Source organism: Tribolium madens, unplaced genomic scaffold (assembly GCF_015345945.1).
Source record: "Tribolium madens isolate multiple individuals breed KSU strain unplaced genomic scaffold, Tmad_KSU_1.1 Scaffold_71;HRSCAF=194;Tcas5.2_LG6, whole genome shotgun sequence".
NCBI lineage: Eukaryota > Metazoa > Arthropoda > Insecta > Coleoptera > Tenebrionidae > Tribolium > Tribolium madens.
The window spans coordinates 1761590-1779237 of NW_025401041.1; the positions used below are offsets into that span (position 1 = coordinate 1761590).

Genomic DNA, 17648 nt, shown 5'->3' on the forward strand with positions numbered 1-17648 from the left:
ATAAAATATTGTATTCAACTTGTCTTCGTGTAAATCGGTTCATTTATTCCACCTCGTGGATGATAAAAATAAAAATTCATTCGTGGAATAAAGCGTCCGATTTACACTCAAACTCATCGAATAAATAATTATTACTGCGATCAAAAAAAGAAAAAAATATTTTATAATTTGAAATTAAGTTTTCTCCAGTGCTTTCGTTTTATTTAAAAAAAACAATAATTCTGTTTTTTTAAACAGTTTTGTACTTAGTAATAAATAATAAATAGTGAGCTTGTTGAAAAACAGTTCTAGGAATCTCAAAATAATAAAATATGTATACAACTTGTTTCATTAAAAAAACGAAATTGATGTTATTTACAATAAATGACTATAAAATTATTTAATCTAAAAAGTATTGTCATATCTTTCAAAAATAACCCAGTAATGTCTTGAGGTGTTTGTCAAAAGTCAGCCTATACAGGGTGTGTTAGAACTCGTGCCTCAGAGAAAAATTTCAAGTAAGATAAGATACTAGCAACATGAAAAAAATGTTCCAAAAATTTTGACATATATTGTTTAACATTTAACTTTTTTTATGTCTATTCAATGATACTGATGATATTGTATATGTTTTTTTTATAATTACTGAGTAACGGTACAAAAATTTGCCAATATAAAAGCCACAAATAACATTAAACATAGTTAGAATTTAGGACACAGATTTTTTCCCATTCTAATAGCCTGTAACAAAAAAACTTGGAAAATGATTTTACCAACAAAAATAAATAGAGTCAAAGTGCAAAAGTTAAACTCCCATAAGTTCGAAATTTTTATAGATAGAATTTTTTTAACATTTTTTCTATGTTTCTACAGTGCGATCAGAAAGTCTTTCTATAAAGAGTCTTTCTATAGTTGAGGACGTATGTTGCTTGGAAGTTTGTAAGTCAGCTAGATGTCAAAAAATTATTTTATAAAAATTAAAATATTTATCTAAACAAATTGAATTACTGTATGAAACGTCTTAAAACACCCTAAAATGAGATGTATAGTTGGAGTTTATTCATACAAACCGTTCACCACGATTTATTGTTACAGTTTACAAAAAAAATATTTTGACATTTCTTATTTACCATATACATTATATCTTCCGCAGACACGTTTTCAATTTCTAGGCTTGCTTGATAGATAAACTTTTTGATCGCACTGTAGTATCTTACCTTACATGGATGGCATTTTTCTCTAGGGTGCAAGTTCTGGCGCACCTGTTAACTTTTGTAATTTTGAAATAAAACAATTTGCAAAAAGTATATAACTATTGGTATACTTTGACTTAACGAGGTTCCACTGTATTTCTGTTTGGATAAAATATTTTTAAAAGTTGACCGTATGAAATGCTTGAACCTTATTAGGCAAACAGATACATCAGATAGTAAAAATTCAATTTTACAGTTATTATTAGCATCATCTTAATTAGCTCCACCTGTAATTAATTACACATAAACGTCGAAAATTGTAGAAACCTAATATTTGGATATTTCCTCAAATTCCAATGCATTCACTCAATAGATCCCACATGAAACCCGATCTTCCCTCATCAAATCGTTCAGTCCCAAAAATCCCCCGTAACAATACCGAAAACGCCATATACGCACACAATACCCCCCTTCGGCCCCGCCTGCCCCTCCGCCGTCTCACTCCTCGGAAATATGTCAGTTATTCTTCCCACTCTTGGTTATTGTCGATGTCCGAGCCTCAGCGCTCAGTGTATAAAAGAGAGCCGAAGAGGTGAGACGCGAGTGAAAAAATGATCTGACAATGCCGGCTTACAGTGACCTGGAGGGCCGCCTCGGCGCCAAACGTTCGTGCAAGAACCTTCTGGCGGTCATCGTGGTCGTGGCCTTCGTGTGTGGCTTAACAATTGGCGTTTCCTTCGCGTTGTGGTGTCTCAAACCCCGAGAAACGGTCTCCGAAGCGGCCATCAGGAGCGTCTTCCTCAACAACAGCAACAACTTTGTCTCGTTTGTTGATAACGTGGGGGAAGTGGTCACGGGGGGTGTCTACTGGGGGCGGCGCGTGGAAGCCGCGCTTCCGGCCGGCTACCGCCACCAGCAGCGCCACTGGGAGGACGTCCTCGAGGCTGGTGTAGGAGTGAAGCTGGAACGTGGTTGCGGCCGCATGCAAAACCGCCTCCTGGTCTTCGGGGACGGCACCAAAGGCTGTGTGCGCTACCGCCAAAACACCGACCAAATCCAAGGCGAACTCTTCAGTTTCTATCTCGCACAAGTCCTCCAACTCCCGAATTTGGCCCCCAGTTGTGTCACCATCGTCGATTTGAAGCAACCCCTCTGGAGGGGGCTCTCCAATGACATTGCTGCGGCACAATGGAGTGCGAATAAGCCAGTTGTGGTGACACAATACATCGATAATCTCCTCTCGGCGACGATCCCCCAGGTGTTCAAACCCAACGAACGCCATTTGAACAAGTACGATGTGCTCAACATGTCCTCCAATCTACCCCAAGAGGAGCAAATGAAGAGTTTCGTCGAGTTGGCTCAATGGTCCGATTTAATCATCTTCGATTATCTCACAGCCAACTTGGACCGGATTGTTAACAATTTGTACAATTACCAGTGGAATGTGAACATTATGGACGCTCCGGCGCACAATCTGGCCAAAAAGGCCGATACGGACCTGTTAGTGTTTTTGGACAACGAAAGTGGCCTTTTGCACGGTTACAGACTTTTGAAAAAATACGAAGTTTATCATAATTTATTATTGGAGAATTTGTGCGTGTTTCGGAAGAGCACAGCCGACGTGATTAAAAGACTGAAACAGAAAGGGGACGTGGGGAGACTCCTGAGGGACATGTTCGAGCGGAATAGTGACATTGTCAAAGACTTGCTCCCGATGTTGCCTGACAAAAGTGTCAAAATTCTCAACGAACGAATTGACAAAGTTTACGGACAGATTGTCAAATGTGAAGCGATGTTCGCCGATGAGACGTAGCGAAACGGTTATTTATTTTATTTTATTTTTTCTTATTTATTTGTGCCGAAATGTGATAGATGAATCTAGTAGTCGGTGGTGTACAGTGTGATCAAAATGTAAATATGTACCTACGTATTGTAAATTTTTGTAAATAATGCGACGGAACTAATAAAACAAACTTTACACTTTGTGTTGCTTTTATTTGTGATTTGATCTTTCATTGAAATTGGGAAATATTTCAAGAAAATTAGTCGCAGGTTGGTTGTTGACCTCTTGATTAAATTTCCGCAATTTTGACGCTTATCTCCCGTTCAATCGTTGAAAAAATCTGTTAACTGCCTTCTTATTAAGTATCAACATTCATGTTTTGCTTATTATTTTTATAATTCGAGTATCTCGTAAATTTTATAAGTTTACATTTATTTCATTTTTACTGAAAACAAAAATTCTTTATAAAAACAACAGAGCAAAATCTACATAATTTTATTTATATTTTTCATATTTGAAAATTGTTACGAAGTAAGTACTTTATTTTTTTGATATTTTTTGGCATAATTATAAAATACTTATTTTTCTAGGTGGGTATTTATTATGTAGGTAAGTAATCATGCAAAGTTTTTCTGCAAAATTTATTTTTGTGTTCTGATTCTTCGTCGAAGTCTCTCAATTTTGCATCGTGATATATCGTTGAAGTCTCTTTAATGTGTTTGAAAAATGCACATTTTCTGATTATAGACTGGACATTTTTAAACAATAAAATTACCGAAAATAAACAGAAAAAGTGAATTTTTTCGTCTTTACATAAAAAACACAATTTCTGTGTTTTTTTTCTATTTCTTTGTCTTTTTTTTCTTTGTTTGATGAAATTGGGAATGCATTTGCAACTAGCTTCATTTTATTTCATACTAACTTATACATTTTTAATTTGACGTTGTTTCTTTTGAACAATCTTTACCTTTCAAAAGTAAAAGAAACAATGTAAAAAATTTAGTCTAGAAAAAATCTTAGAAAACAAGAATTTTACCTGTTTTATTCCCTGTTTTTTTTTTCACAGCCTTTTAGATTTGTGGAGGATACATTTTTTTGATTAAATGGTGTTTTTGCTTATTTGAAACATGTTATTACAGGCAGTCCCAGAAATAATTAAAAAGAAAACAATTTTTTCAAAATTTTAAAATTTTATTTGAAAACTCCAATATGTAACAAAAGTTTTAAAAATAAAAGAGGTTAAATTTAAAAACTGATGAGCTTCTTTCTAGATCTTCTGACATTTTGACCTGATTCTGACACCCTTTATATAGGATTATTAAACTTTTTTTTTAATGTATTGACCTTACGTTAAAATCTCGAACTAAAATAGTCAAGACAACTAAAATGAACAATTTGGTCAAAATACGGTATACAGAATGTCCCAAAAACAACATAAACTTATCGTCGCTCTTAAAAAATGTAAGTCTGTATTTGAAAAAGTGGAACTATGACTTTATAGGTAAATAATTTAAAAATTCACATTTTTTTATCCGCAAACCAAAGTGGCCACTTTTACTACTAAATGTCACAAATAAAAGTTGTACCTTTCAGGCATAGAGTAAAAATCCTGTTTTTTTGCTTAAACCTTTTTACTTTTACCATGACATTTATCAATTTTCTCTGCTTCAGCAATTCAACATTTTGCATTACCAACTGCACTAGTCATATTAATAAACATTTTTCGAAAATCTCAACACAAATTCCGGTACTGACGCATGATGAAAAAAAGACATCAATAAATAATAATAATTTTGTTTATATGATTGCGTTATAAAATTTGTGTTTATCCTTTCAAAAAGTCTAAAATTTGTGGCGTGGCCGCCCTGTATTCTGTAGCGATGATTATGTCCGTCGACCTCTTTGAAATTTCCCCAATTTCGTATCATTCCCTCCCGTTGAAATAATCTCGTCCGATCTATCATTAAGCCTCATCGTTTAATTCTTAGTTTTTGTTTTGGCGTCCGTCGTCGTCGATATCTCCCTTGTGAAAAAAGGACGATCGCGCGTAAAATTTTTGTTTCGATAAATCTGCAAATTGGCGGTCGGGTCCGGCAATTAAACCACGTGACCCTATAATTACCAATAATTTGGTTGTGTGGAAAAGGGCCGAGTTTTCGGTGAGAAAGAAGTCGAGAGGGTCTTTATGCATATGCAAATTCGAACGTTTCGTTTTATTTTCGCCAACAGATTTATGATAACATAACTTGTCAGTTACCTGCTGGCCAAAAAACATAACAAGACTATACCGTGGTAAAAAGCCCGATTCGAGATTTTACTATAAACTAATTGTCGGGTTAATTGATCCGACGATTAACTCGAACAACACGGAATGGTAATTGTGATGGCGCTGATGCGAGCTTAGTTCGATTTAGGCTGTTATTATCGCATTAGCGGCGACCTCAAAATAAACAACACTGAATTAAGACTCATTAAGAGTCACTCACAAAATTTTACCAACAAATCAATTCAAGATAACAAAGTTAAATCAAAGAAATATGTGTTGGGTTCGTCGCTTGTGTTGAAATCACCGACAAAAGCTCTAAAAATTAAATATAAAGATTTCATACAATTTTGCAACATTCTAAATCAAATAACGTCAATTACTTAAGCTTTGATGGTGTTTTTTATCTACAATCGGAGATTTTAACGACAAATCAAGCGACGAACCCAAATCTTCAAAAATATTTAACAAAAACTTCCATTTATTAAAATCTTAAATTATTTAACTCCAACTATTTATAAACTTATACCAGTTTGAGTAAATTTTAAGTGTTGATTTCGTTTCTTGCGTTGAAACACCGAAGAAATAAGCTTTAAAAGCTTTATAATAAAATCTAAAATCAAAAATTTCATACAACTTAACTTAATATTGTAACTTTAGTAAGAACTTTTTTATTTTCCATAACTTTAAAAAATATTGGGTTTGTCGCTCATATCGAAATGACTGAAAAAATTACATTTAAAAGCTAAATTTCGTAAAACATGAAAACTTGTTTAGGTTTCTGTGGTGTTTTAGTAAAAACTTCAATAAGTCACTGAACGAGAAGCTCAAATAACCAAAAATATTTTATTTTTTTGTAAATTTTGAAAATGTTGGGTTTGTCGTTTGTTTTGAAGTCACCAAAAAAATAAATCTTAAAAACTTTTATTAACACTAAAATGTAAATTTAGTGCAATTTGTATTGATTTTTTGTGTGACTTTAATGTCTCAATAAGCGACGAACTCAAATCCTGAAAAAATGTTTCACAAATATTTTGTTTATTAGAATTTAGAATCATTTTAACTGCAGTAAGTTTTTAATGGATATAAAGTACTGTCGTTTTTAGGTAAAATTTTAGAAATATCGATTGGGATTGTCGCTTGTGTTGAAATCACTAAAAAATAAACTTTAAAGCGCCAATAACAGCTGAAATTGAATTTAATAAATTTCATAACTAAAAAATGTTAATTACGTTCTTTGTATGTGTTTTTAGTGTGTTACCGGAGACTTCAACGATTCACTAAGCGACGAACTCAAATTCCCAAAAACTTTTTCTGTATTTTGTGTTAAAATCACTAAAAAAATAAAAAACATAAGAATGTCAGGCAATTTTATGATATACAGAGATTTCAACGACTCATTAAGCGACGAACCCAAATCTTTATTAATCGCGATTAATTATATAATCCAAGTTTTCAGGAGAATTAAGCTACAAATCGTCATGGTTAAACCGTTTTGTACTCCTGTTCTTATTTAGCTCAAACAGGACTTTCTCTCGAGTGATTGGCTACGTTTTTAAATCACGACAATGGTTTAATGTCAAATCTTTATCTTGTCAAGATTACATACATCCGACAGCTACCATTACTAGTTCAAGCGATAAGTAAGCGTAGGTTAAAGTTAAACGAGATTCCAAAATTAGGTTATTGGTATTTAATTTTTTGTCAGTTTTCTCTTTTCTTTGGAAAGATGATGTGCAAACTGTTGCTGTGTCGATTATAAATTCCGCAAGCAGTCTCTAAACCGCGATTATATCACTTCCAGTTTAGCGTTTAAAAGCTGCTTTAATGCGAATGGGAAAATGAGAAACCTCTTCATTTGCAGCCTTAACACACCATCAAACATTTATTGTTCAAATTGAATACTTGTTAATAACGTGCCAACGTTTCACGTTTGTTAAATATTAGAAAACTTTATTCAATCAATTTATGAAAAATACAAAAAAAAAACAATAATAAAAACTCACTTTGTGAATTTTATAGCTTCGTAAAAATAATTAGGTTGGATTGGTCGGCGACGAAAATCCATTAATTTGATTTGGATTAGATCAAGTCGTTTAGTTAATGACGTTTAATGACAGTTCGGAGAAGTGTCCCCCTTGATTCTAACAGTTGTAAGTTACGATCTTTCGAAGAAACATTAAACGAAGATAAAGCCGAAAATTAAAACACGTGGAGCAGAAAATCACACCGGAAGGCTGGGAAAACAAAGAATTTTTGGCGTATTTGGGTTTTATCCTCTCTTTTATTATCATTCTTAACAAAGTGTAAAGAAGTGGACGTTTTGTGAAATTAGAAGCAAATTGATCGTAAAATATGTAAAAAATAAAAATCATGTCATTTTCTATAAATTAAAAAAATGCCTATAGGGTTCGTCGCTTATGTTGAAATCACCTAAAAAAAAAAACCTTAAATATCTATTTCATAGATATATTTCATAAAACATGAAAACTTGTGTGGGTTTTTGAGGTGTTTTAGCCTAGACTTCAATGAGTCACTAAACGATAAACTCAAATTTTCATTAATATTTTATTTTTCTGTCAATTTTGGATGTGTTGGGTTTGTCGCTTGTTTTGAAATCACCGAAAAAATCAACCCTAAAAGCTTTTATAAACACTAAAATCCCAATTTAGGGCAATTTCATAATATTTTAAGTAAAATAATGTCAATTATATCGATTTTTGCTGTATACTACCGGAGACTTCAACGATTCGCTCCGCGACGAACCCAAATCTCTATTTTTTCAATTACAACATCTATTAAAACTGTGAATTATTTTAACTATAAGTGTTTATTATCTTATTAGAATTCTACTTTAGTTTTCGTAAAATTTTTTATAAACTTAAAAAATATTGGGTTCATCGTCTATATTGAAATCACCGAAAAAATAAACCCTAAAAGCGTTTATAAACACTAAAACCTAAATTTATTGCAATTTTATAATATTTTAAGTACCTAATAAGTCAATTACTTTCGATTTTTTGTGAGTATTACCAGAGACTTTAATGTCTCATCAAGCGATGAACCCAAATCCTGAAAAAAAATTAATTTTTTTGAAATCACGAGTTATTTTCACAAAATTTTACAGACTTTGTGAGCGCTTATTTTTGGGTAACCTTTTTTTTTATAATTGTTATTTTTCGATTCAGAACATGTAGGTATAGTTGCATTTTTTCTCAATTTAAATAAAACACCTTGTGTATCGTGGAATTTGGTGGTTTTTGACAGGAAAAATTGTCAAAAACCAAAATTTTTGAGGTCGCAACGACCTCAGCCACGATGCTCAACTATTGAGAACACCTGACTAGACATGGCCAGCCACGGATGACTAGATCGGTAGAACAAGTTTGTTCTCATATTTATGATTTTGTCGGATGTCTCCTGTTCAACATTAAATCATCCTTAGGCGACTGCGATGCACCTGAAAAATTCCTCCCTCTCTTCAAACAAACTCTCCGCCTTGAAGAAGAAAAAGAAAAACACACGAAAAAATCGCATACGACAGTTTATGATGATAGAGAGTGATAAAAACTATATACGGGGTGTTTGAATTGTTCGTGAAAAAAATCCAAGTAGGCTATGATATATGGCCGTCAGAGAGAAGGGACCTCCTGCTGAAGCATCGTGGAGGTACCGCGCACATCTCTGCACCGTCGACAAATTGCTCGGGTTTGTGTGGTATGGTTTCAGCGACGGCTGCTGAAACTGAATCCTGAAAAAACTTTCTTTCGAAACGCTCCGTATAAAAAAAATCAAAATTAAGTTGTTTTAATTACATACCAAAGCTGGAATTTGCAAAAATAACAATACAGTTTTTAATTTACTTAAATAAAACATAAGTTTCAAATCACAATGAAAATTAATTGAATTATGGTGATTTAAAACTTGATCGTGTGTGCGTTGAATGCATTAAATCAAGTAAAATATTTACTTAAATCAAAAACAAGCAAAAAACAAAACGTTTTTGCTTTAAGTCGTACAGTTTAGTCGTTCAAAAGTAAAAGGATAATTAGAGCTTTTTAAATCGCACCAATTTTCAAATAGGAGGAAAAATTATAGGGCGCTGAAATAGAAAGAAACTAAAAACAAGTCGCTAGAAATTTGCATCGCGCCACTATTTTTTGTCTTCTCGCAACGACTTTTAAAAATAAAGTTATGTATATGCTGTATTGTTAAACAAATTGCAATAAAAAAATCAAGCTAGTTAAAACAAGTAAAAACCTGAGATTTTGTGCAATTTATTAATTTTCCATGTAAAAAAATTGTGCGTTGAACACGATGAAACTGGTTAAAATACTCTACGACCAATAGTTTTTGAAGAATAAATCAAGTAATAGCACACTATAAGTATGCGGTTGAAGCAAAAAAAAAAAAAACAATCAACAGAGAAAAATGCAAGATAAGATTTTTCTCTGGGGCGCGAGTTCTGGCGCACCCTGTATAAAAACTGACACATTAATTAATTAATTAAATAATTTCAAGTTAATACAAGAAGTTTTCAATTTTAAAACGCTAAAACTAAACGAATTAGAAAGCTTAGAAGATTTGTAATCAGCGCATTGATATTCTTGACTTTATCAGCAATTTTCTCTTGTATTTATCGTAACACACAATGAACTTTTGTTCATATGATAGAATTTGTTTTCGAACGGTATACCTACCATACATAAGAGGGCTGTCACCAATAATTACAGATTTATTGGTGATAAACCGCTGGGTACCAAAAATTTTGATAAAAATTGAAAACTTTAAAATTGATTGAAACGCGAAAAATAAATTTTTGAAAATTTTTGTGTAGGTATGTAGAATATATTGATTAAAACATTGTAACAGCCCGGCAGCGTGGTGGCGTAGCGGCGTAAAGTTCCGCTTTCCAGCAGGGAGATCCGGGGTTCAAACCCCGCTAAAGTAGGCAACTTCTCTATTCAAATTCAAAGACAATTCAAATAAATGTTAAAAGACGGCCGACGCTTGAGAGAGCAAACTTTAAAACACTTATCTAGTAAGCATAGTAAGAGAACATGAGAGATAAGCATAAAAGCATAAGCATAGGCATAAAAGTATAAGAGCATAAGGGCATATAAGCAAAAGAAGAAGCATAAGCGGCATAAAAAGCATAAGATTGTAAAATCAATGTTTTTGATTTTTCTGAAATGTTACATGTATAGCTTCGTCTTCAAAAATCAATAACTTTGAAATTTTTAAATATTATGAAATTGCATTTAGGCACCTAAAAAATGGGTTTGGTCTTTCTCTTTAACCTTATAAGTTTGTGAAACTGCAAATACCCATAACTCAATTTTTCTAAATAAAACGGTCTAATTTTTAGGGGATTTAAATTTATTTTTATATGAAATTTCATTGATTTTACTATAAATAATTTTATAAAATTAGGTTATTATTGTTAAATAATTTATAGGGGAAATTAGGCAATATTACCGAAATTAAATTATTTCATCAGTGTCATTAAATAGACATAAAAAAATGTCAAATGTCAAAAAATAAATGTCAAAATTTTTGACAGATAGAATTTTTTAAACATTTTTTGAGTATTCTGGAGGACTACCCAATTGCTCCCTTTCAAGGAGGTGCGCGATTTTCCGGACAGCCTGTATTATGCTCCGGATACCAATTTTTAATTTTTTATGTTTATTATTTCACAAATAAAAGAATTTGATTTTTAACAGTTCTTTTATTACGAATAAAAAAATACATTTAAATAACTTTTTGCCGTATGTGTTTCTAAAAAGCATAATCATCTTGGAAAAAAAGTTAAAATCATAATTTCCGGTGATTGTCCATTTTGTGTTTCTTGTCCTTGAAATATGATAACCTTATGATAATCTTCTTCGCCTGAAGAAGATACAATAAGAGTATAGAAACGTCGCGACGAATTTAATGGTTTTTATTTCCCTTTGTCCATTTTCTACGAAATCAGGTTGCCAATGATTTTAAAATTTGGTATAGGAGCCTAAATATTAATTCTAAACAACGTTTCTTTGTAATTTTTGTAGTACTTGCCACACAAAAGACACTTTACTCTTTGAAAATTTAGGTTTCTATGAAAATTTCCAAGACATCCTTGATTTTTCAAAACTAAAATATGTTAAAAATTGGTTTTCAACCAAGCAGAGCTAAAACTCCAAAAAATAAAAGTTTAAATCATTTTTTTTATCTTTTACAAAAATCGGGGCACACTGTATATTTTCGATATTTTTGATAACTATTTGTTGTAGGACAATGATCTTTTTTTATTTGATAAAAATTTAAATGTGCTTTTTAACTGTACTAAGGGGTTACCACCAATAATTCAGGAGTTATTGGCAATAGACCAACCCGGTACCAAAAATTGAAAAATTGACAACTTATAAATAAACCAAAGAACGCTTTTTACTTTTCTAGAGGTTCTAGAAACTCAAAAAAGTGCATAAAATTTCAATTACTTTTGCTTTATATCAATTTTTAGTGTGTCTTACCGGAGACTCCAATGTCTTATCAAGCGACGAACCTAAAAAATTCTTAAAAATGTTTTATAAATACTACAACGTTTATTCAAATTTGGATTTATTTAAATTATAATTATTAATTTTAGATTCCTATGTTGTGTTCGGTGCCTGTGTTGAAATCACCGCAAAAATAAAGTTAAAATCTAACATCTGATGTGAAATACAGGCTGGTCCAAAAGTCTGGAACTCGCGAAACTATCAATTTTTTTAGCAAATAAATTTATAGATGTGCATGGAAACCTACCACATTTTTTTTTAGACAACGAGCTTTATACTTTTTGTTGCTGTGCAAAATTTGTTTTTGTAAACACTTCTTTGTTAAAAAATGTTTGACTTACAAAAATTTAAGATTTTTTTACTACTAGTTTTTTGTTTTTTTTTTTGAAATAAATTAATAGATAAATGTTTAAAGGTTGTAAAGGAGCGATGCCAAAATATTTTTTATTTTAATTAGTTGTTTAAACTTTTGAGAATACCATACTAATATTTTTTTTCTTAAATAAAAACGTTTTTTTATTTATTGTTTTACAAAAGTGTTAATGCATTTTATAAATGTACAAAAATATTTATTGAAAATGTTACAATTTATGTTAAAAAAATTGATAGTTTCGCCAGAATAAAATCGTGTCCAGACTTTTGGAGCATCCTGTATAAGAATTTCACTCAATTTTAAAATACTTTAAATACTAATTTATATAGGTTTGGGCACTACCAGAGACTTCAACAACAAAATTCAAAAAATAATTTGATTTACCAAGTTGGCTTGGTGTCTTGTGTTTGCACTGAAATCTCGAATCCTAATCAAAATCTGTGTTTTCAAATTGTTGAATATTGCGAATAATCGTCGAATGTCGTTTCAAGTCGATAGAGTTTTCTACATTGTTATACATAATAAAGGCCGGAGGATAGGAGGTGGCGTGTGGCGTTCTCTCTCTCTCTCTCGTTCACAAAGGCAGAAAAAATGCGAATATGAGCGTCGTCTCCTCCGGACATCATCTCTGGTTCAAGGTTCGTCTCTTGCCCTCCCGTTAATAATTGTCGGAAACGGTGGTGTAACTTATCTGAATCGATGACATAAATTCGCCTAGTTAGCGCAAAACTGAGTCGGTGTGAACGCAAATAAATTGTAATTCGTTAAAAATAATAGGCCCAGAATGGGTCTCTCTCTCTGTGTGTTCCTTTTTTACCAATCAAAAAGTTTTAAGGCCGTTGCCCGTCCACAGGGTGAAATGTGCGCTTTTTTCAAATGTTTTCATTTGCTTTTTGAGCTTTTAAGACAAGTCGTAAACTTTATAGCCGAATTAAATTTATCGACTTTGATCCGAGAGGAGATATTTAAATATGGATATTTTATAAAGTTGGCTTTTAGGCGAAGAGATATTTGCCGATGTTTTACTTTAAAGAGCACCCGGCATTGCCAACTTTATTTCTTTTTTCACAAACAACCGATACAATGAAAACGCAAATGCTTTTTTTCTTTTATTTATACACTCTTTACTCGAATTGAGTGATAATGAAGGAATTACACGACTCTTTGCCGTGTTATTTAATTGGTACTTGTTTTTTACAATTGCACTTAGAAGAAAATGTCTCAAGACCAGATTTGTGGTTGAGAATAAATTACAAAATGCATTTAACTAAATTACCAAGGAATAATCTTGTTCTTGAAATATCAGTCATTAATATCGAAAAATGCGAAACGAGTTTATATCCAATAAATATAGATTTAGATCTAAATTAACAGAATTTTTTAATGTTTGTCCAAAGAAATCCAAAATGCTTTTTAAATAAAAAATGTCGGTATACAGACTGATTCATATAACACCGCGCGCTTTAAAAATGCAACATCCACAAAATATTACGAAAAATGAACTAAATGTCTAAATAAATTAGTTGGTTTCCAGCCAATCATGATGAAGTGATACCTTGTTTTTTAAAAGTATTAAAAAGAAAAAAATGAAGACTAAAATGTCCTAAATGTGGAGATTTCAAACCGCATAAAATACAGGCTGTTTCAAAAGCGCGTCCCAGAAAAAAATTTCAAGTAAGATAAGATACCAGGAACGTGAAAAAAATGTTTAAAAATATTTTGACACTTATTTTTTGACATTTTTTATGTCTTATTTAATGCTACTGATGATTTTGTAGGTGTACCAGGTGAATAAAAAGTATGGAACCAAGCGTTTTTTCGTAAACTAACGACTTTACAAAAAAAAAATAATTTCGTGTAGCGTAAAGTACAATTAAAATGTGACTATTTATCAAGGATAACAATTTTCGAAATTTTTTTTAGTTTTTGAGTTTTGAAAAAAATTTTTTTTAATAGCAACCCACCATGATATTTTTTTTAATTAAATATTATGTTCTAAAAATAACCTCTAATTAAATAAAATTGTATTTTAGCCAGTACTTTTTTTCTAATAAATTGGTAAAATTGCATTCCGAGCTCATCACGAAGATTTTTCGAACTTAACCGAAGGGGTCATTTCATGCATTTGGTTTTTGGACAACCCGGTTTTTTGTGCACGTGCTTTGGGGTTGTTCCGGATGGATCAAAAATTCCAATTAGAATTCATTTTCTTCTATTTTTAGTCTATTCGAAACCACCCCAAAGTATCTGCATAAAAATCAAGCCCCTCTCATAATCAAATGCATGAAACGACCACTTCGGTTAAGTTCGAAAAATCTTCGTGATGAGCTCGGAACGCAACTTTAATAATTTATTAATAAAAGTACTGACTAAAAATAGTAGATTATGTTATTAGGAGTAAAAGTGATTGTTTATGTGGCGAAGCTGAACGTTCATTTTGCCGAACGGAGTGAGGCAAATGGATTCAGCTGAGCCACATAAACTCACTTTTACTCCAAATAACATATACTATTTTATCTGCAAACGATTCAGATGGAACGAAAAGAGCAACACACCAATAATCAAGTAAATCACCTCAATAAACAGGACGCTTTGCAATAAAATCAAAACAAACGTCACGCGTCAGTTTCGGAATTTGTGTTGAGATTTCGAAATTGTTCACTGATTTAACTGGCGAATAACTGGTGTAGTTTATAGTGCAAAATGTCGAATGCTGATAATCTACCTTGTACCTCTCCAGAAAATGCTGAAAAAGCGAAAGGGACAAGAAAGAGACAACAGTGGTAAATGTCAAAGTAAGTGTCAAGTAAAAGTGAAAACGCCTAGGCGTAAAAACAGTGTTTTTACTCCATGTCTGAAAAGTAAAACTTTTACCTGTGTCATTTAGTCACAAAAGTGGTCACTTTTGTGACGTTTGCAGATAAACAATTTTATTTAATTAGAGGTCATTTTTAGATCATAATCTTGAATTAAAAAAAATATCATGGTGGGTTGCCATTTAAAATTTTTTTTTTTTCAAAACTCGAAAACTAAAAGAAATTTCGAAATATGTTATTCTTGATAAATGGCCACATTTTAATTGTACTTTACACTACACAAATTATTTTTTTCGTAAAGTGGTTAGTTTACGAAAAAAAACGCTTGGTTCCATAATTTTTATTCACCTGGAAATTAGAAATTTCTTAAGAATTTTTTTACATAGAACTACTCTTTCTACATTTCAATATAAAATTTAACAATTTGTATGCAACTTTAATTAATGTTTCTGTACCAAATATAATTTATTTGTACTTTGTGAATAAAAACGAGATTTGTTATTGCAAAATTTACTTTTTAACTTAAGTTTCCGCTATTTGCTCGCTATTGCCCAACCCAGTTCACCAATTTTGTAAAAACCGTACAAAATAAATGTCTATTTGTCACAATTTAAAGAAATTGAAAATATTTTGCTCCAAAAACAGACGAAATGATGTTTGCCTTGAAAGTTTTAATCGAGACACCCTGTATATAAACTAATTCACAATAAATGATATTTTTTTCTACTTTATCTACTACTTTCTAGTTATTCAAGAAACAGGATAAAAAAACGAAATATTTGTTCTTAATGTTTCATATGTTATGATGGTCTTATTTAAACACAATACTAGTTTTAAAAATCTGTTTTTTTAAATAAGTAGACAAAATAACTAAATGAAGAAAGAAGCTGGTTTGATTTTAAATCGTATGAATTATAAAAATTCTCTTTTTTTATTTAATAAACAAGCAAAATATTTGTGAAGAAATTTTTAACACTGACAATTTTGTGGATTATTTACTTTTATAAAATTGTCAATGCATTTACTGAAAAACAACCACGTTTACGTCTACAAATAAATCGTAAAACCATTTGTAATTTCTTAATTTTTAACTTTTTTTTGATCATGAAACAGACTTTTTTATACTTAAAAATTTATAACAATATACAAGTGTGCGTAAGGCGCGCACCCCTTTGAAAGGGAGTAATTGGGTAGACCCCCAGAGTACTGAAAAAATGTTTAAAAAATTCTATCTGTCAAAAAATTTTGACATTTATTTTTTGACGTTTTTTATGTCTATTTAAAAATACTGATGATCTTGTACATGTTTTTTTTATAATTGTTACAATTTTTTACAAATTACAAAAATGTAATAAAAACCACAAATAACACTACACAGAGTTACAATTTGGGATACAGCTTTCTTGTTTCCTCTTCTAATAGTCAGTAGCAAAAAAAAACTTGGAAAGTTATTTTTCCAATAGAAATAAATGGAGTCAAAATGCAAAATTTAAACTTAAACTTAAACATTTTCACTAAATTTGTCAAAAATGTGAATTTCAAGACTAAATTCCATTTGGTTATAATTTGATGTTTCATTTTGTAAATGTATAGCTGGTTGCATGCTGCTACTAATAATACATTGATATCTTCTTTTTTAAACGTAAACAAAATGACAAAAATATCCTGTAAATATGATGATATAGAATATAAAAAATTAAAAGTTTGCTCTATAAATATGTGCTTGGAGAGTTTTAATCAAAACACCACTCTGTAGATATACAGGGTGTCCCAGCGAGTTGGTAAAGTCCAATATTGACGTTTAACGATAAAATTTTAAAACATGTGTATAGGAAATTGATAGATACTAATCTAGTCCATCGCCTCAAATTATTTTCAACTATACAGCGTGTCCTAAAAATAAGTTCCAATACAAACTTGTGTTTTTAAAATGAAACACCATATGTTTCTTAGAATTTTTGGATGTGGATTTTTAAAACAATGGTTTTATTGGTCGATTTTCCTTAGTTTTAAAAATAAGACTTTTTTTTGACAAAACTAAAACAGCTAGATCACATTTTTTCTTGCTTCTGCAAAGAAGAAAGTATAGAATTTAAAGCTGTAGCAATTTTTTATTGTTTTGCATTTGTAAAGATTAAAAAATGAAAAAGTTTGTTAAAAGTTAAGTAACTTAAAAAATTCCGAGAGCTGTAAAATTGTTATCAGTATAGATAGGACACAAGTTATTGTTTGAATTAACATCATTTTATAGGTCATTTTTGAGGTTCAAATATTGCTTCATACCCTGTATAATTCAAAATAAAAAAAATCTTTTTTCCACTTTATCTACTACAAACTTTTTTAATGTCTTTTTTTAAACTTTTTTCTTTGCTTTGTTTCCACTTGAAGTATATGGCAAATGAGGAGTAATTTAGTAAAAAAGGTGAAAAAAACCGGTGGGTGATGAATGTGTCGTGTACATCCGGCATGGGTTCGTGTCGTTTCGCGTTTCCTTGCGATGGGCAAGTCAGGCTCGTCAGGCAGGCAAGCAAAGAGATGCATAACTGTGAGTTGGAGGACGTATACGTATGTGAACCTGTCTCAACAATGCTTTTATGTTTGTTAATTAGCTGAGAAAAACAGAATCGGTCGAATGCCGAATCCGTGGAAGGCCGATTTAAAAAATTCCCTTGTTGGAAAAAAAAGCTTTCGGCGCAGGC

The 17648-nt window shown here is 31.4% G+C and overlaps 1 protein-coding gene across 1 annotated transcript; it reads left to right on the forward strand.

Annotated features, from left to right (window-relative positions):
• Positions 1 to 1729: 1729 nt before the first annotated feature.
• On the forward strand, positions 1730 to 3155 carry LOC123008694 (extracellular serine/threonine protein kinase four-jointed). Its single transcript, XM_044404656.1, has one exon. It carries the CDS (start codon positions 1795 to 1797, stop codon positions 2983 to 2985), a length of 1191 nt encoding a protein of 396 aa, XP_044260591.1. The 5' UTR covers positions 1730 to 1794; the 3' UTR covers positions 2986 to 3155.
• The last annotated feature ends 14493 nt before the right edge of the window (positions 3156 to 17648 follow it).